The sequence below is a fragment of the Archocentrus centrarchus genome, chromosome 11, assembly GCF_007364275.1.
Source record: "Archocentrus centrarchus isolate MPI-CPG fArcCen1 chromosome 11, fArcCen1, whole genome shotgun sequence".
NCBI lineage: Eukaryota > Metazoa > Chordata > Actinopteri > Cichliformes > Cichlidae > Archocentrus > Archocentrus centrarchus.
The window spans coordinates 20,819,147-20,838,384 of NC_044356.1; the positions used below are offsets into that span (position 1 = coordinate 20,819,147).

Below are 19,238 nucleotides of genomic sequence, written 5' to 3' on the forward strand. Positions count from 1 at the left end.
CTATGACTACCCTTTTAAAAACTAAAGTAGTAATCACTCAATTTGTGCAGAGCCATTCTGACTCCATTACACCACTCTTCGTACTGAGTAGTACTTGAGCCCTGCATAACATGATGTTTAGACTGCTTATTTGCCCTGTTTTTACAGCAGCTGTTTCAATGTGTATTTACAAGGCCAGGGCATGTTTTAAAATGATAAATGGTTCTCAAACATTGTAGCTTTTTAAAATAAAGCTTTAATTTATTAATGTCCTATTCCACCAAGATGAGCCGGCTCACAGGGATGGTTGATATATATAAAAAATTGGAGCACAATTACTTAAAGTTATACCTATGAGCCTGTTTTAATATCTACACATTTAAGAAGTTACATATTAGCTCCAGAAGACAGTTCATCATTTACCACACATGTCTGATGAAAACAGAGATTTAAATTCACATATGTAGTCAAATCTTTATTTTAATTTAAGAAGTCAGCAGCTTACAGCATTAGGGTACCTGGTCCAGCCACACGGTGTCAGTATACATCCAATGTCACACAGATTTCTGCTGGCTGCCCGGAGCAGCGTCTTCGGCTCGGTGTCCGGTGAATGACCCCCTGCAGTCCACACCGGAGCTCATTTACATGCACACTTTCTAAACAGTCTTCAAGTTTTCCTCTGCGCTTTTCCTACTGGATCCGTGATGATAACTGCTCCCCAGGCAGCCAAACCTTAAACACAAGTGCGCATGTCTTCATTAGTAGACGCCTGACACAACAAACAGTCAGAAAACTGATCGACTTACTTGCAGCGAAAGTAATCTGAGCCACTGTCCCCATAGAGGTGGGCCCCCCCTGTCGCATCACCTTCCGCGCTGCGTTAAACACATAAGCTCCGGACAGGATCAGACCGCCTCCGGAGATCAGCCTGCAGCTCCAGCAGCTCTTAAACGTCTGGCTGGCTTTGGACACGGGCACACCGGCTCCTTCTGTTGGCGGCTCCGGGCCTACTGACATTGTACCACAGGGTGCTGGTAATAATACGCTTGGTTATAAACTCCTAGAAATACGAAACAAACATGAAAATAAACCAGAGTCTGTCTCTGACTTTAGATCGTATAAGTCGCCCAAATGAAGGACAAAGACACGGACGAACTTTAACATATGTGCTCTTTTCACCTGCTGAAGTAAAGTCGGATTTAGCAAAGTGGTTCCGGGTCGTTCCGCTATATTTCTTATCCGGTATTTTCAAAATAAAAGCCCTTTCCTTTCTTTCTTTTTTGTGTCCGTGTTAATTTACCACTGTAAATCGAAATGATGTGACTCTATTGGGGGGGGGGATAGTGATTGGATCAGATTATTGGGGGGTTATGACCCCCCCGCAAATTACGCGCTTGACTGCAAGGTTGTGTCAAGGGAGACTGTAGGTAGTAAACATTAGATGGTAATCTGTAGGATGACTTTGGAAATCAAGAAGAAGCGAGCGAAGGTAGAGGCAAAGATTGAATAGTGGAAGCTAAAGAAGGAAGAATGTTGCACAGAGTTCCCAGTAGCAGATGATTGGGGAAGTACAGTTGGTGTATTCTCTGGACAGAGGAAAGAGGACAAGGAGAGTTGGTGGCGGAATGAGGAAGTACAGGAAAGTATTTAAAGGAAGAGATTAGCAAATAAAAAGTGGGGTAATCAGGGAGATGAAGAAAGTAGACAGGAATACTGGGAGGCTAGGCGTAGGGCAAAGAGAGAGCCTTATGTGAGGCTGGACATTAAGAAAAGAGAGAATGACTTGTATTGATTGGCTAGGCAGAGTTTGAGCTGAAAAGGATGTGCAACTGGTTAGGGTGATAAAGGATGGAGATGGAAATGTACTAGTGGAGAGAGTGTGTTGAGAAGATGGAAGGAGCACTTTGAGGAGCTGATCAATGTAGAAAATGAGAGAGGATGACGGATGGAGGACAGTTACTGAATCAGTATGTGCAGAGAATTAGTAAGGTAAGAGCAGCTATGAAGAGGATGAAGAGTGGAAAGGCAATTGGTCCAGATGACAGTCCAGATGGAGTTACGACAATGTCTGGGAGAGAAGGCAGTGAACTTTTTAACCAGACTGTTTAACACAATCTTGGAGAGTGAGAAGATGCCAGAGGAATGGAGAAGAAGTGTACTGATGCTGACTTTCAAGAGCAAAACTAATGTGCAGAGCTGTAGTAACTGCAAAAAGCTGATGAGTCATATCATGAAAATATGGGGAAGAATTGTTGAAGCTAGGTTAAAGAAATGACAAGAAAGTTGCCAAAGAGAGTTCAGGCTCTGTTAAAGAATAGAGATGGTCATACCAAATATTGACTTTCAGACTCATTAGAATTGTACAAACGGAATTGTTTTTGCCTTATATACTTTATTTCCATGTTTGAATAAATCAACCACCAACTCCCGTCCAATCACATCCCCAAAGACGTAGTCTTTGATACTCCGCCCCCTCGTGGGCTTGACCACACCGCCTACTGCAGGCCAGATCACCTGCTGCCCTCTGTCTCTGCAGATGATAACGTGAATGACACACATCCAGATTTAGAGGACAAGAGAAGATCAGGGTCAGCTGTAACATTTGCCTTTGTAATTCACAGATGCATGCACCAGTCATCTTTTAATTAAAAAAAAAACACCTGTCTATGTTGTAATTAATAATACAGTTGATAAATTTTCACAAATAAGGACAAGACTACAATAGTCATTTTTACTGCAAGAAATCAGTGTTACAGTGTTTTTTTTTTTTTTTTTTTTTTAGATGTCGGGTATCTTAGAATGTGCATTCAAGTAAAATATATTTTTATTTTGAAATTGAGCCCAGTTTTGGAATACTTTCTGGAGTGGTTTTAAACCTTTTCAGAGATTTTCATTCCCATCTGCTAGAAGTGCATCTGGTGAAGAAAGACTGCTTTTTTTTTTTAAAGAAAAAAAAAAAAACAAAACTGAGGGACAATCTATTGGGACCAGCTAATAAAGCATTTACCCTACTGTACTTGAGACTTTTATTCAGAGTTTGAGCTTTCATAGCAGCCACACATTTTGATTCCAAGTAAAGTCAATATTTATTTATTCCAGGTGAAGACTGAATGACTGAGAGCCAATTGTGACAGCGGCCCAAGGAATGGTTAACTTGCAATTCTGCAACTTCTTAATGTCTGTGTTGCGTACAGAAGACAGGGAAGGGTGGCTGACACTGTGTGTGTGTGTGTGTGTGTGTGAGAGAGAGAAAGAGAGAGAGAGAGATGATTAAATATTGCCTCATATATATATATATACACATATATATATTGCCAAATATGCAACATTCACACAGAGGATGACTGCTACTTGGTGCAATGTTTGTACTCTAAAGATTAAGTAACAGATGAATAAAGACATTTGTTTTGATTTATTTTATAAGACAGAACACAGAGCTGCTCTTAACCATAACACTGAATTTTATTTTCCTGATTCATTCATTGTCCAGGTGGTACATTCGTCCATACAGGCAGGCGGTGACCAGGCCAGCTTTCATGTTTGAATGTTTCATGGTCACTCTCCCATCTGCAGCTTTCTCCAGATTCTCTGGCTGCTCCAGGATCATTCGGCTTGTCAGAATGGATGGGTACACGTACTTGGTGTCAAAGTTCCCCTCCAACAGGAAGTCCATTTTAGACTCTGCTTCTTCCACCACCTGCCCACATGAGCTCTGATCCAACTCTGCACAACGGACTATTGCACACACCTGTAGATATTTGAGATGTGGCAAATCAAAGTGAGCAGAGTCACGGTCAATTTTATGCATTTGATAAATATTCAAAATTATTTCATTCCTACCTGCAGCGCATAGCGTCCATCAACAACGTGCAGTCCTGCAAATGCACCGAGTGCATAGAGCTCTTTATGGTCTTGCAGTAACCACCTGTACTGCAGGTGGCAGCAGAAAGTACCGTTGCACACTTTAACGTCGCCCTCAGTCTCGTTCAAGTGGACAAAAGTAAATGGGTCAGACATCATGGATGAGACGAAGGTGGGGTAAGAGGAAGGGCCTGAATCAAGAGAAGAATCATCACAGCTTTCTTGGTAGCAGTACCCAGAATCTGTAGCCACTGATGATGTGAACTTACCACCACCTGCCCCCTCCTCTTTGGCTGTATTATGTTTCACTCCCAGTGGCTCTAAAACTGGCACCCTGGCCACCAGCAACCTGCCCTCCTCTGGGTCTCCTTTCCAGGCGTGATGGTAGGTGGCAGAAAACGGGGTGTAGATGCCGCTTCCTTTCATGATGCGTTCGTCATTACGAATGTTGGCAGCTAGTAGGGTGACGTTGGCACCCAGACTGAACGCCCTGTGAAACTGAACTGAATCCAGCAGGGGGAGCGCGTTCATCCAAGCCGTTGGAAAGATCAATTGACGCACACCCTGAAAGAGGTGCAAAGAAGAAGTGATGGATATCAAAGTCAATTTCAGCAGTTTGATATGTATTCTGAGTGTGTATGTGATTATATTTTATACCCTCTCCACCAGGACCACTGCAGGATCATGAAACAGGATGTCAAAGCAGATGAAGAGGCCAAACTTTCCAGCAAAAGGTGTATCAAACGTTATGACTTCAAGTTCTGGAGGTGTGTCAAAGGACTCCTCAAAGAAAAGCTTTTGTTTGTGGTAGCGTGCCACCAGAAGGCCATCTGACCTGTATGAAAGAAGACACTTTAAAGGCATCACTCAAATGATGCAGTCAGTGCTGCCAGTCCACATTTCACTCAGTATAGTTGCAGTATTCAGTGTAGTTACTTTTTTTTGCAGTAAATTCTCCCATAGCAACTGGTACCAGAAGGTATAACTTTGACTCTAGCAAATCTATGGTGTTTTTGGCACTAGTGCCAATCTTTTATGGTGGACATCTGGTCTTTATTTAGGCACATGCACTGCATCTGTGGAGAATAGGTTCAGAGACAAGGAAATTGCTTATTTGTCCACTCCTTTAATTTACATTTTAAGAGTTAAACTATAGTCAGGCGATGAAAGGGATAATTTGAGGACCTCCTTAATCCCACTGACACGCGTTCTGTAACAGAGTCTGGGGGCGAGGGGGACAACTCACCCATCAATAGGGGTGAGCTCAATGAGGTGGTTAAACAACTCCTTGGTGGCAGGGCCACTGGGGTGAATGAGATTCACCCTGAGTTCCTGAAGGGGCTGCAAGTTGTAGGGCTGTCTTGGTTGACATGCCTCTGCAACGTTGCATGGAGATCTGAGGTGGTGCCATTGGATTGGCAGACTGGGGTGGTGGTCTCCATCTTTAACAAGGGAGGCCAGAGGGTTGTGCTCCAACTATCATGGGATCACACTCCTCACCCTCCCCGGTATGCCAAGGTGCTAGAAAGGAGGGTCCATCTGTTAGTTAAACCTCAGTTTTAAGAGGATCAATGCGGTTTTCGTCCTGGTTGTGGAACGCTGGACCAGCTCTTTATCCTCTCAGGGGTACTGGAGTGTGCATGGGACTTTGCCCATCCAGTCTACATGTGTTTTGTGGACTTGGAGAAGGCATTCGACCGCATCCCTCGGGGTAGCCTTTGGGGGGGTGCTGCTGGAGTATGGGGTCTCTGGCCCGTTGTTGCAGGCCATTCAGTCCTTGTACAACCACAGTGAGAGCTTGGTCCACATTGCAATAAGCAATAAGTCTGACTCATTTCCTGTGGGTGTTGGCCTTTGCCAGGACTGCCCTTTGTCACCAATTCTGTTCATAACTTTTATGGACAGAATTTCCAGGTGTAGCCAAGTGGTGGAAGGCTTCCACCTTGGTGGCCTCAGAATGTCATCTCTGCTTTTTGCAGATGATGTGGTGCTGTTGGCTTTATCAGATGGTGGTCTCCAGCTCACAGTGGAATAGATCACAGCCGAGTGTGAAGCGGCTGGCATGAGAATCAGCACCTCTAAGTTTGATGCCATGGTCCTCAGCTGAGAAAGGGTGGAGTGCCCACTCCGACTCAGGGACGAGTCGCTGCCCCAGGTGGAGGAGTTTAGGTATCTCAGGGTCTTGTTCACGAGTGACGGGAGAAGGGAGCGGGAGATTGACAGACGGATTGGGGCTGCATCTGCAGTGATGCGAATGCTGCACCAGTCTGTCGCGGTAAAGAGGGAGCTGAGCATGAAAGCAAAGCTGTCGATTTGTTGGCCAGTCTACGTCCTTACCCTCATCTCTGGTCACAAGCTTTGGGTAATGACTGAAAGAATGAGATCGTGAATACAAGTGGCAGAAATGACCTTTCTCTGAAGAGTGGCTGGCTTCTCCCTTAGAGATAGAGTGAGGAGTGCAGTCATTCAGGAAGGGCCTCTGCTCCTTCACATCGAAAGGAGCCAGTTGAGGTGGTTCAGGCATCTCACTAGGATGCCTCCTGGGCGCCTCTTGGGTGAGGTGTTCCAGTCATGTCCTACCGGGAGGAGGCCCCGGGGCAGACCCAGGACATGCTGGAGAGATTATATCTTTCGGCTGGCCTGGGAATGCATTAGAGTCCCCCCCCGTACGAGCTGGAGGAGGTGGCTGGGGAGAGGAAGGTCTGGGCTTCTCCACTTAGCCCGCTGACCCCTGATAAGTGGAAGAAGATGGATGGAGTTAAGCTGCACCTGAAAGCCACGTTTGTGTTGAACTGCCAGCGTCCATCAGGAGGACAGGACGAGGAGGTGCTGGTGTCCAGGGGACAGGGTTGCAGGTCAGGCATGTTGGCCACCAGGTAGAGGTTATTATGACGAGCCATACAGCTCAATCTCTGGACAACCTATGAGTCACAAACATAATCAAGTATGATGAGATTCAGGCACAGTGGCATGTTGTGAGAGTAGGGGGTGCTTGTCATCACCAAATCCAAATGTATGACTGTGAACCTCAGTGTTGTTATATCTGCCCGGCTCCGTGCACGGGTTCCAGCTCTCCTGCTGGGGGTCGGGAATTGTTTCCAGGTAGCCAGCGATGGATGAACGAGTGAAGTTAAATCCATGAATACCATCTTCTGGAAACACCAGGATCTGAGCACCCTGAGAATGAAAAAGAGATGGAGAGATGAGGACTTATTAATCTGCTGCAGTGACCAGAGGCATAGTGCTTTTTGTGAATGTTTACTTTTCAGTTGCTATTTCTTTAAGACTGACTTTAAGAACATAAAATCATCTGTCTAACCATGTTCACCAGCTCTTACATGCTGCTTACAGCTCTCTCCTCCCGGATGTGTCTTCTCTTTTCTTTTTCATTCTTTCCTGTGGGATAGTTACCTCTCTCTCTGTAACTTTGATGCCATCTCTCTCCCTCATGTATTCTCTGGTGAATTTTGAATTCTAGTACTTTTCAGTGTTAAAGTCAGAATTACAGATTTATTTGACAGCTGGAGGCGGGAGTCATCCAAAGGAGGGCTGCTTTAATACAAACTGTTCTACCATGTAAATATGCAGTCTGTGTAACAGCTGACCTGTAAGGTGTGCAGAACAGCAAAAAACATTATTTACTGTCAGATTCTGATATGCCTGTGTACTGAAGACAGACAATAATTGTGTCATGAGCGTAAGTGCACATATTTTTTTCTTTATACCAATGCTAGGTGTTTATAAAAGTCAGCATTATGGACTGTAAGATTAGGAAATTAATCTAAGTCACTGCAGCCTCACACAGCCTGCTGAAAAATAAACACTGCCATGCAGGCATTTGGCACATGGCACAGTTATAGTTTTTCACTAACACATATGCTACTTTCCCACCGCCGAGGAGCCGGTGCTCATGCCAGTGCCAGTGCTGGTTTCAATGAACCGGCGAAACACTTAAGAATGGGCCTGCGTTTCCACCGCGTTTCTGTGAACTGCTCCTTTACCCCGCCTAATGGTTCAAATAAAGGGACCGGCTCCGGAACCCTGTTGGTGGGAAAGAGGCTATAGAGGGCTCATGATCTGACAGTTGTGTTTCTCTACACATGCCACAGGTCAGCTGTTACCCTCTGATTTCAGGTTTATATGTTCAACATATAAACCTATTCATTGTATATAGTGTTATTATTAGTAGTATTAAGGTTAATATTGTTTGTTGATTTTATATATATTCTTTTCTTAATAGTGTGAATTATTATATCTTTATTTATATTTATAATAACTGCGGCTGCTGTTACACCCAAATTTCCCCTCTGTGGGACAATAAAGGCTGTTTCTTCTTCTTCTTCTTCTATTCCAACATATTATGTTGGAATAGTTTGTAATTATGCGGCTCTTCTCTGGATAATTCCCCAGGACCTCATAGGCCCCCCAGCAATTTCTAACAGATAGCCTGGTGACAAACGACCAAAAAGTGCTTTAGTTTTCAAGATACCCCTACCGGAGGTAGAACTAAACCCAACCGCATTTTTCCTCATCTCTAAGGTCTCCCCTATATGAAATGGATTCTCGGCCAAAAATATTTTACTGCCAAGATGGTTAAATTGATAGATATTGTTATATACTCCAAAACTAAAAAAGAGCCCAAATACAGCCTGTCCGCATGGGGGTTAACCCACAAAAACTGATGTAGATTAATAACACAAGGCCTGAGAGCTTTCAAAATAGGCAAGTATGTAGTCAGGATTTTGCTTTACCCACTAGAAAAAACTGGATGTGAATATCTTAAAGTATGGGGTAGATAGAGACATTGGAACACATACCTAAAATAGGCGAACATGGAAAAAAAAAAGTTTTGCAAAATGTTTTCATTTACTTTGTAATTGCTTTGCCAAGGATTGTCATAGAAACACATATGATGGCTTGTTGGAAAGGTGAGGTTGTGCTGAATCCATCAATACCAAATATGTAAATGTGACCTGCATAATCAGGGTGCTAAGTCACTTAATGTATGAAGTATGAAGTATTGAGAAAATTGAATCTCCAGTCCCAAGCTTTATTATGCTGCATGTATTGTCATATAACACAGTAGGCTTGTTGAATTAATGTGCTTGTTTTCTAAATCCAGCAATACCACATATGCATAGTCATTTAAAAATGTGTGATATGTCCCAATTGAAAGAATATACTGCATTTCATTGCAATATACTACACTGTACTGGTAAAATCACCCGAGATGAGTGAGTAGGACAGGAAACCACAAGAGAGTATAACAGTTTGGCCTTGATGGGCCTTATTAATTCAATTTTATGCAATTCAATTTTATTTATATAGCGCCAACTCACAACAAACAGTAGCCTCAAGGCGCTTTGTATTGCGGGTAAAGACCCTACAATAATACAGAGAAAACCCAACAGTCAAAACAACCCCCTATGAGCAAGCACTTGGTGACAGTGGGAAGGAAAAACTCCCTTTTAACAGGAAGAAACCTCCAGCAGAACCAGGCTCAGGGAGGGGCAGTCAGCTGCTGAGGGGGGCTGAGGGGAGAGAGCCAGAGATTAATAACAATTAATGATTAAATGCAGAGTGGAGTATAAACAAAGTAAATAAGGTGATTGAAAAGAAACAGTGCATTATGGGAACCCCCCCAGCAGCCTAGGCCTATAGCAGCATAACTAAGGGATGGTTCAGGGTCACCTGATCCAGCCCTAACTATAAGCTTTATCATAAAGGAAAGTTTTAAGCCTAATCTTAAAAATAGAGAGGGTGTCTGTCTCCCGAATCCAAGCTGGAAGCTGGTTCCACAGAAGAGGGGCCTGAAAGCTGAAGGCTCTGCCTCCTATTCTACTCTTAAGTATCCTAGGAACCACAAGTAAGCCAGCAGTCTGAGAGTAAAGTGCTCTGTTGGGGTGATACGGTACTATGAGTTTTTTGAGATAAGATGGGGCCTGATTATTCAAGACCTTGTAGGTGAGGAGAAGGATTTTAAATTCTATTCTGGCTTCAGCAGGGAGCCAATGAAGAGAAGCCAATATGGGAGAAATATGCTCTCGCTTTCTAGTCCCTGTCAGTACAGCATTTTGGATCAGCTGAAGGCTTTTCAGGGAGCTTTTAGGACAGTCTGATAATAATGAATTACAATAGTCCAGCCTAGAAGTAATAACTGCATGAATTAGCTTTTCAGCATCACTCTGAGAAAGGATGTTTCTAATTTTAGAAATATTGCACAAATGCAAAAAAAGCAGTCCTACGTATTTCTTTAATATGTGCATTGATAGACATATCCTGGTCAAAAATGACTCCAAGATTTCTCACAGTATTACTGGAGGCCAAAGTAATGCCATCCAGAGTAAGTATCCGGTTTGACACCATGTTTCTAAGATTTGTGGGGCAGAGTACAAGAATTTCAGTTTTATCTGAATTTAGAAGCAGGAAATTAGAGGTCATCCAGGCCTTAATGTCTTTAAGACATTCCTGCAGTTTAATTAATTGATGTGCATCATCTGGCTTCATTGATAGGTAAAGCTGAGTATCATCTGCATAACAATGAAAATTGATGCAATGCTTTCTAATAATACTGCCTAAGGGAAGCATGTATAATGTAAATAGAATTGGCCCTACCACAGAACTTTGTGGAACTCCATAATTAATAAAACTATAACTTAACTACACACAGTATAAATCAGGAGCAGAACTACATGCATGTCAAGCCCACTGCATTTGCTGATCTCACTGCAGTTGCCATCCTGCCAGTCCTTACTGGTGCCTTCTGATTCATAACAGGCTCAGTGAACCTGTCTTCTCTGAGCCTTCGTCCTCTACCCACTGGGTCCCAGAGAAGAGGCTTGGGCAGGTGGTTGTGACACCACACTGCTGCTTGGTATAAAGCTCTCTGCACATGTTGTGAGAAGGCATCCTCAGTCGGGGGTAAATTAGCTGCTGATGAATTTGTGGTAGATGCTAGTATGTACCTCAGGTCATCCAGGTTAGTGCAGAGACATCCATCCTCCCTGTTCTTTTGGCCATACAAATCCAAACATCCCTTTGCTTGAATAGTACACAAGCAAAACCAGCACATCTGTATCATCACATTTTACAATGAGGCATGACTGTGAAGGTGCAAGGTGTATTGCATGTAACACCAGCCTTGTGTCAGCCTCTTCCTGGTCAATGTTAAGTTCTGTCAAACAATCAATACCTGACTTGCTATTCCTCCTGACCTCACCATTTTCAAAGCCCCCTGCCAAGATCACTGTGTTCCCCAACAAGATTCTCTTTGGACCAATACTGATGATGTAGCTGCTGATAAAGCTACATACAGCAGTTTTGTTCCCACTGATCCTCAGATAGTTCTTGTAGTTTGAAACTCTTGCCTGTCCTGTAATAACATGTGTTGCCTGCTGGTTTGAATGGTGCCTCTTCTTTGCCTTTCAAGACCTTTGACTGAGTGTTGATGGTCATAGCTATCAAATACTAGAACAAGACAGCTCATCTGGATGCTCCATGCTCCTGGTGTTTTTTGGAGGGGCTCTTTGCACCAGTGTCACAAAGCTCTTTCATGGCATCCGCATATTCTGTAGTCACGTGTCTTGTCATCAACCTTCTTGTGAGTGCTCCTTTTCTTAATGTGAACCCAATTACTCCACCCTGACTCTTGCCCTCATGATTGATGTTGCTAATATACTCTTTCAAATCATGTGCTTTTTGACTAACTCTATGCGGGCTTTCATATGTCTTGCACTGAGGAGAGGCTTCCGTCGGGCCACTCTGCCATAAAGCCCGGACTGGTGGAGGGCTGCAGTGATAGCTGACTTTGTGGAACTTTCTCCCATCTCCCTACTGCATCTCTGGAGCTCAGCCACAGTGATCTTTGGGTTCTTCTTTACCTCTCTCACCAAGGCTCTTCTCCCACCATTGCTCAGTTTGGCTGGACGGCCAGGCCCAGGAAGAGTTCTGGCCGTCCCAAACTTCTTCCATTTAAGGATTATGGAGGCCACTGTGCTCTGAGGAACCTTGAGTGCTGCAGAAATCCTTTTGGAACCTTGGCCAGATCTGTGCCTTGCCACAATTCTGTCTCTGAGCTCCTTGGGCAGTTCCTTCAACCTCATGATTCTCATTTGCTCTGACATGCACCGTGAGCTGTGAGGTCTTATATAGACAGGTGTGTGCCTTTCCTAATTAGGTCCAATCAGTTTAATTAAACACAGCTGGACTCCAGTGAACGAGTAGAACCATCTCAAGGAGGATCAGAAGAAATGGACAGCATGTGAGTTAAATTTGAGTGTCACAGCAAAGGGTCTGAATACTTATGACCATGTGATATTTCAGTTTTTCTTTTTTAATAAATTTGCAAAAATTTCTACATTTCTGTTCTTTTCTGATGAGCTGGGGTGCTGAGTGTACATTAATGAGAAATAAAATGAACTTTTTTGATTTTAGCAAATGGCTGCAATGAAACAAAGAGTGAAAATTTTAAAGGGTCTGAATACTTTCTGTATCACTGTATCATGAATGGCATGGCTCTTCTGCAGAGTCTCCATGATTCGTTCAGACATTCAATGATCTCGGAGAATGTGTTTGGAAAAAGATCACAACGTCAATGGGAGAAGAAGGCATTAGCTGTCTTGTTCTAGTATTTGATAGCTATGACCATCAACAGTCAAAGATCGTGAAAGGCACCATTGAAACCAGCAGGCAACACGTTATTACAGGCCAGGAAAGAGTTCCAAACTACAAGAACTATCTGAGGATCAGTGGGAACAAAGCTGCTGTATGTAGCTTTATCAGCAGCTACATCATCAGTATTGGTCCAAAGAGAATCTCGTTAGGGAACACAGTGATCTTGGCAGGTGGCTTTGAAACTGGTGAGGAGGTCAGGAGGAATAGCAAGTCAGGTATTGAACTTTACGGTGACCAGGAAGAGGCTGACACAAGGCTGGTGTTACATGCAATACACCTTGCACCTTCACAGTCATGCCTCATTGTAAAATGTCACAGCCACCTGCCCAAGCCTCTTCTCTGGGACCCAGTGGGTAGAGGATGGAGGCTCAGGGAAGACAGGTTCATTGAACCTGTTATGTATCAGAAAGTACCAGCACCTAAAGAGGTCCATGACCCTACACACCTGTACTGTAAAGACAGCAGCTGCAGTGAGATCAGCAAATGCCAGCGTCTGTCAGTGGGCTTGACGTGCATGCAGTTCTGCTCCTGCTCTTTCTCAAACTGTACAAATATGACCAATTTTGTTACTGATGATTATTTGAACGAGTGGCAGTGATGTGTTTCAGTTGTGACATCATGGGGAGCCGACTTCACCAAATTATTTATTGGAGATGGCCTACCCCCCAGAATGGCCACCAGAAGCAGTGTGTTCTGCTAAAAGCCTCAGGCTTAAAACTGGACACTGCAGCTCGAGAAAAGGAGGAATTCCACCTCCAAGCTTGTTTGGTTTGTTGGATGGCCTTTTGTTTGATTTGAGTCAGGAATTTGCTTTATACTGTGTGTGTGGTTAAATTATAGCTTTATTATTAAGGCCCATCAAGGCCAAACTGTTATACTCTCTTGTGGTTTCCTGTCCTACTCACTCATCTTGGGTGATTTTACCAGTACAGTGTAGTATATTGCAATGAAATGCAGTATATTCTTTCAATTGGGACATATCACACATTTTTAAATGACTATGCATATGTGGTATTGCTGGATTTAGAAAACAAGCACATTAATTCAACAAGCCCATGACAATACATGCAGCATAATAAAGCGTGGGACTGGAGACTCAATTTTCTCAATACTTTTCAGTTGGGGCACTTCATACATTAAGTGACTTAACACCCTGATTATGCAGGTCACATTTACATATTTGGTAATGATGGATTCAGCACAACCTCACCTTTCCAAAAAGCCATCATATGTGTTTCTATGACAATCCTTGGCAAAGCAATTACAAAGTAAATGAAAACATTTTGCAAAACTTTTTTTTTTTCCATGTTCGCCTATTTTAGGTATGTGTTCCAATGTCTCTATCTACCCCATACTTTAAGATATTCACATCCAGTTTTTTCTAGTGGGTAAAGCAAAATCCTGACTACATACATGCCTATTTTGAAAGCTCTCAGGCCTTGTGTTATTAATCTACATCAGTTTTTGTGGGTTAACCCCCATGCGGACAGGCTGTATTTGGGCTCTTTTTTAGTTTTGGAGTATATAACAATATCTATCAATTTAACCATCTTGGCAGTAAAATATTTTTGGCCAAGAATCCATTTCATATAGGGGAGACCTTAGAGATGAGGAAAAATGCGGTTTGGTTTAGTTCTACCTCCGGTAGGGGTATGTCAAAAATTTGGGGGCATTGTCACTAGCCTAAGAGGAATTCACATGCAGTAGCCTTAATTTAAGTAATTATAGTTCGTTATAGGTACAATAATTTGAGGGACATATCAGAAAGAATCACGAGGAAGCACAAAGCAACGAGTAATGCTGTTTTATAACTAGAAGAGATTTAAATGTGTGCATACCTGCTGGGCTGCCCGGGCTGCCTGCTCCTCGTAAATATCCAGGTTTTTCTGCATGTGTTGCAGAGCATCGTGGCGGGACACGGGCACGCGTGGGTTCGGGTTCAGGATTATTTTGTGCTCGTACACAGCAGCAACGTACGTTGAGTCCACCGCGGGGTCCGTTTCACCGACGACTGACGCCAAATAAACACTGGCTAAAAGTGCAACGAACAACATCGTTTCCTCCTGTTTCCTTCCCCAGAGACTTAACAGCTGTGCGCCAACACGGATCATAAATAAGAGGTCAGAAGTCCTCCACGAATCATGCTGAGTCAGCTCAATTTTCTAGTTAAGAAGCTCCTCCTGCGAAGCAGTGTGATTTCCCATAAACAGCCGTTATTGTGTCGGTTCCTGTTTTTTTTTTGTTTTTTTTTTAATTAATTAAGTGACCTCCAGTGGTTTTTGATCCATTTGATGGTAGAATGAAACGACTGATATTGTCATTTGGATTGGAAGGCTTTTCCTTTTCCTAATTTCTTTCCTTCCTCCTTTTCCTAAAAATAGAACCAGCAATGAAAAATATCACTTTGTTGCAAAGGTTGTAGTTTAAAAGAAACCATAAAGCTCATAAAATTAAAAAAAAAAAAAAAAAAAAAAAAAAAAAAAAAAAATATATATATATATATATATATATATATATATATATATATATATATATATATATATATATATATATTCCAATTTTTTTTCCTGCTGAACAGATGATCCAGTGTAATTCTTTTCCTCCTCTTTGTTAACCGAAGTAAAATTTCCTCCATCCATCACTTCTAACTGGAGCCTGTTCTCTTCTACCTGTGAACATAAGTGTGCATGTTTCAAAAACTGTTACACAAATAAAAGTTATTATTGTATTATCATCCATCCATCCATCCATCCATTTTCTTCCGCTTATCCGGGGCCGGGTCGCGGGGGCAGAAGCCTAAGCAGAGAAGCCCAAGCTTCCCTCTCCCCAGCCACCTCCTCCAGCCCATCCGGAGGGACCCCAAGGCGTTCCCAGGCCAGCCGAGATACACAATCTCTCCAGCGTGTCCTGGGTCTACCACGGGGCCTCCTCCCCAGTTATTATCATAACTGTATTATTATTGTTCTTGTCTACAGCTTTTTGAAATGAACGACCCCAGATCCACAAGAGGATTAGGGAGCAGTGCTCCACAAACTATGATTTTGGAAATTAAGAATATTGAACAGGCGAAAAAAGACACTGAAAATACAATAAAAGAACTGACAAAGCTCCAGAAAGCACTTGAAGAGGAGAAAAAGAAAATGCAGGAAGAAGAAGGAAACTTAAAAGGCAAAGATTGAAAGGAGGGAATTCCAAAGAGCTCTGGAAAAGGAGAAAAAGGAATACAGAAGGCAAAGATGGAAGCTGAAACTGCAAAGAAGGCAAGTAAAATGGCAATAATGGAAATGATAGAAGTCCAGAGAGCACTGGGAGAGAGAAAAAAATGCAACTGAAATCACAGAGCTGCAAGCAGAAGTTGCTCCACCTTCCTTCAATTACACCGCTACCTTTTATTTCATCTCTTCCACCCTCACACTCCCTGCTCTTCATCCTACCTCCTGAGCACCGCAACTTTGAGATCTTTACACCCAACTGGGAGGAGATCCCAGGTACGCCCAGGTACACCCACAAATATATCACCTGGTCCAGGAACAGCTTAGCATCCTCCAGGAGGAACTGCAGAACATCGCTGATGAAAGCAACATCCAGAATACGTAGCTTAGCCTGCTGCCTCCATCTTCAGTTAAACAGAAAAAAATACATGAACAACTAAAGTGTTTCATAAAAGTTAAACAGTTAATAAAATCAACTTATTCAAGTCTGGTTAAGTCCTGACCTGTTTTATTTTTTAATTTATTCATTTATTTATACCTGAAAAACATGAACAGCAGTAAGTCTCCTGATTTAAAGAGTAAATCCTGGAGGTTCTGTTGTTATTGAAGCTGCTCTAAAACAAACAAACAAAAAGTTAAGTGCAATTCTATCAAATCTAATGCAACAGCAAAGAATCACCACAGGCTCTGCATCCATTTCAGGGATTGTGCCACAAAAACGGTGCTGGTTGTGTTTTTGTAACTGCAGCCGGTAAGCTCATTGACAGCTCTCATTCACCATCCTCCAAAATCCTAGAAGCACTTTATCGATTACTTTTGGGACACCAGGCAAGACACAAAAATTTGATCAAGATTTAGTTCTCGGTGATTTTAATATCTATGTTTGCTGTCCTGACAAACCTGTGGTAAATGGTTTTTATGCACCTTATTCTGCACACTACGTGACCACTCACAAACATGGGCCATACATTAGACCAGTATTCCATTTTGTAATTTGGATATAGCTGATGCTTGTTTATTAGACCACTTCCCTGACTTATTTGATGCACTGCTTCCTCTTTCCCCTACCAAACTGCATCTCCCTTCCTGACGATCATGTTATAATTATTGCTAACAATTTTGGTGGGGCTTCCAAAGCTGCCTCAGATGCTTGGACTTGAGAATCAGAATCAGAATCAGAATCAGAAGGTTTTATTGCCATATGGGTGAACAGGTTCACAGCATTAGGAAATTGCTGCGGTACTTCGTGCTTACAGAAAAAAAACAAATAAGTATAAAAACTATAAGACAATATACAAGTATACAAATTGCAAATATACAGAGATATTAGAGCTATAACTATAGCACAATATTACAAAATTACAAAATATACAGTGCAGAGACTAATTAAAAGATAAAAGAATGTAGACTATATTCCACTAATATGTACATCAGTGCAATCAGACAGGTGCATAGACATAGGGTCATCAGCGTTTGTGGAGGGTGGTGGTAACAGTCTTAGGGTAATTGTTCATGAGTCCAACAGCAGAGGGGAAGAAACTGTTCTTATGGCGGGAGGTTCTGGTCCGTATGGACCGTAGCCTCCTGCCTGAGGGGAGAGGGTCAAAAAGTCTGTGCCCAGGGTGAGAGTGGTCGGCTGTGATCCGACCTGCACGCCCCAGTGTCCTGGAGGTGTACAGGTCCTGGAGAGATGGGAGGTTACAGCCAATCACCTTCTCAGCAGAGTGCACAACGCGCTGTAGTCTCTGTTTGTCCCTAGTGGTGGCTCCAGCGTACCACACAGAGGCCTCCTTGCTCCCTGCTCTATCTCAACACGGAAGATTTTGCAGATTTATTGAACATCACTTGCTTCTCAGCTATGGACACCGTTGCTCTGTATACACTGAGGAAGCCCAGGCTGAAACAGCTGCCCTGGCTCAGTGATACCACTAGAGCTGCTAAAAGGGAATGTAGAAAATCAGAAAGAAAGTGGAAGCAGGATAAGCTTCAAGTTTCCTTTGGAATTTTGAAAAACAACCTTGTTAAATATTAGGAATCTGCTCGCTATAAGAAAACTGTTTTTAGACCAGAAAAATGCTGCTAAAGTAAAATATTTCTCTGACATTGTTGCACAAAAAAAAAAAAACAAATAAATAAACAAATTCCCAGAATTCCTCTCATGCCTTTTGGGATGCTTCCTCTGCAGGTGAAGAATTTCTAAAATTCATTATAAGTAAAGTTGAGACTATAAGGGGTAGCATTCCTACCCCCTTTCATATTTTAACTGCCCTCCTGTCTTATGAAAAATGTATTTGGCACTGTTGGCTCGAGCATCGTCTCCATCATCAGCAGTTCTTCATCTACTGATACTGTTTCATCTCTCTTCAAGCAGCCGGCTGTTCTGCCTCCTGAAAAATAACAGCTTAGACCCCACTTTACCCAGTAATTTTCTAAACTTTCATTCCTTTCAAAGGTTTTGGAGAAAGTCATTTTCATCAACTTCTTCCTTACTTGCAACAAAACAACAATTTTGAGAAGTTTCAGTTTGGTTTCAGGTCCAACCACAGCACAGAGTCCACCCTGCTGAAAGTGTGTAACGATGTGCTCCTGTCAGTTGACTCTGGGGACTGTGCTATCCTCATCCTATACTCCTATCCTATGCACTGGAAACAATTCTTCCACAACAGCTACACTTTGTTGAGGGTTACCTCAAAATCTTGGTCTGATATTTGACTTTGGCTTTGACAAGAAAGTCAACTCAGTAGTTAAACACTGTGTTTTTCATCTCAGCTCCATATCAAAAATCAAGCTTCTTCTGTCTCTGAGAGATATCAACATTATCATGTACAGCACTTTGGTCAGTGTCAGCTGTTTTTAAATGGGCTTTATAAATTTGAGGGTGTACAACAATTTCTCAGCATGTAGCGATGAGCTGCTGAGTACAGACTCTGTTCAAACTGTTGAAAATTTTCTGTTTCAGCTGAAACAAAAACAGACATACGTGTGGAAATGTAAAAGTACTGCAGCAGGATTAGAAATAAAGTTACAATGGTACGATACTTTTTGGATGGTTAAAATAAGCACAAAGTGTAATGTAAAATACCTTGATGAACCTTCACCTTCTGAATTGCAGAATCAGTGTGTACTTGTACTTTGTTCCATCATGTGTTGCTGAAATGAGTATAGGTTAGTCAGATGTGTGGGTGTGTGTGCTGTGGGTACTGTGTAATCTGTGTGTAATCTGTGTTCCACAATTCCTCTCTTGGCACCCTATCATATGCTTTTTCTACAAAGACACAGTGCAGCTCCTTCTGACCTTTGTCGTGCTCTTTCTCAGCATGAAACCATACTGCTGCTCTTCTTATTCTAGCTTTAGCAGCTCTTTCCCATATCTTCATGGTATAGCTCATGACTCTCATGTGTCATCCTATGTTCCACCCTCTTCTTGAAGTTTGGGTTCATCGCAGCCATTTCCATCCTTTTGGGCAAAATCCACTACCATCTGTCCGTCTGCATTTCTGTCCTTAAAACCAT

At 42.6% G+C, this 19,238-nt stretch overlaps 2 protein-coding genes and 1 long non-coding RNA gene across 6 annotated transcripts; all 3 read right to left on the minus strand.

Moving 5' to 3' along the window:
- Positions 1–432: 432 nt before the first annotated feature.
- Positions 433–1,203, minus strand: LOC115788108 (distal membrane-arm assembly complex protein 1-like). 2 transcript variants are annotated; one of them, XM_030741017.1, is made up of 3 exons: positions 1,159–1,203; positions 786–1,039; positions 433–711 (listed from the first exon to the last, which is right to left on the minus strand). In XM_030741017.1, the coding sequence occupies exons 2-3, from the start codon at positions 994–996 to the stop codon at positions 647–649; spliced, it is 276 nt and encodes a 91-aa protein (XP_030596877.1). In that variant the 5' UTR covers positions 997–1,039; positions 1,159–1,203; the 3' UTR covers positions 433–646. The 2 variants fall into 2 exon arrangements, with proteins under 2 accessions (XP_030596877.1, XP_030596878.1); XM_030741018.1 differs by having other exon boundaries at positions 1,136–1,188.
- Positions 1,204–3,337: 2,134 nt separating this feature from the next.
- LOC115788106 (biotinidase-like) lies at positions 3,338–14,714 on the minus strand. Of its 3 annotated transcripts, XM_030741015.1 has the most exons (7): positions 14,352–14,713; positions 6,868–7,017; positions 6,610–6,761; positions 4,498–4,675; positions 4,110–4,404; positions 3,820–4,031; positions 3,356–3,727 (listed from the first exon to the last, which is right to left on the minus strand). In XM_030741015.1, the coding sequence occupies exons 1-7, from the start codon at positions 14,622–14,624 to the stop codon at positions 3,455–3,457; spliced, it is 1,533 nt and encodes a 510-aa protein (XP_030596875.1). In that variant the 5' UTR covers positions 14,625–14,713; the 3' UTR covers positions 3,356–3,454. The 3 variants fall into 3 exon arrangements, with proteins under 3 accessions (XP_030596876.1, XP_030596875.1, XP_030596874.1); XM_030741016.1 differs by having other exon boundaries at positions 3,338–3,727; positions 3,820–4,404; positions 6,843–7,017; positions 14,352–14,714; XM_030741014.1 differs by having other exon boundaries at positions 3,357–3,727; positions 3,820–4,404.
- A 363-nt stretch (positions 14,715–15,077) lies between these two features.
- On the minus strand, positions 15,078–19,222 carry LOC115788109 (uncharacterized). The gene is made up of 4 exons (XR_004020567.1): positions 19,021–19,222; positions 16,264–16,339; positions 16,033–16,129; positions 15,078–15,182 (listed from the first exon to the last, which is right to left on the minus strand). It is a non-coding gene; the product is annotated as an uncharacterized LOC115788109 (long non-coding RNA).
- Positions 19,223–19,238: the final 16 nt, after the last annotated feature.

What these genes read in the sequence shown, in the direction of transcription:
- LOC115788108 (XM_030741017.1), bottom strand. Translation starts at nt 996, where the DNA reads ATGTCAGTAGGCCCGGAGCCGCCAACAGAAGGAGCCGGTGTGCCCGTG. An exon ending in TCAGATTACTTTCGCTGCAA is followed by an intron (nt 712 to 785) that starts GTAAGTCGATCA and finishes CTTGTGTTTAAG; the next exon opens with GTTTGGCTGCCTGGGGAGCA.
- LOC115788106 (XM_030741014.1), bottom strand. Translation starts at nt 14,624, where the DNA reads ATGATCCGTGTTGGCGCACAGCTGTTAAGTCTCTGGGGAAGGAAACAG. An exon ending in GCAGATATAACAACACTGAG is followed by an intron (nt 6,762 to 6,867) that starts GTTCACAGTCAT and finishes TGTGACTCATAG; the next exon opens with GTTGTCCAGAGATTGAGCTG. An exon ending in ATGGACGCTATGCGCTGCAG is followed by an intron (nt 3,728 to 3,819) that starts GTAGGAATGAAA and finishes AAATATCTACAG; the next exon opens with GTGTGTGCAATAGTCCGTTG.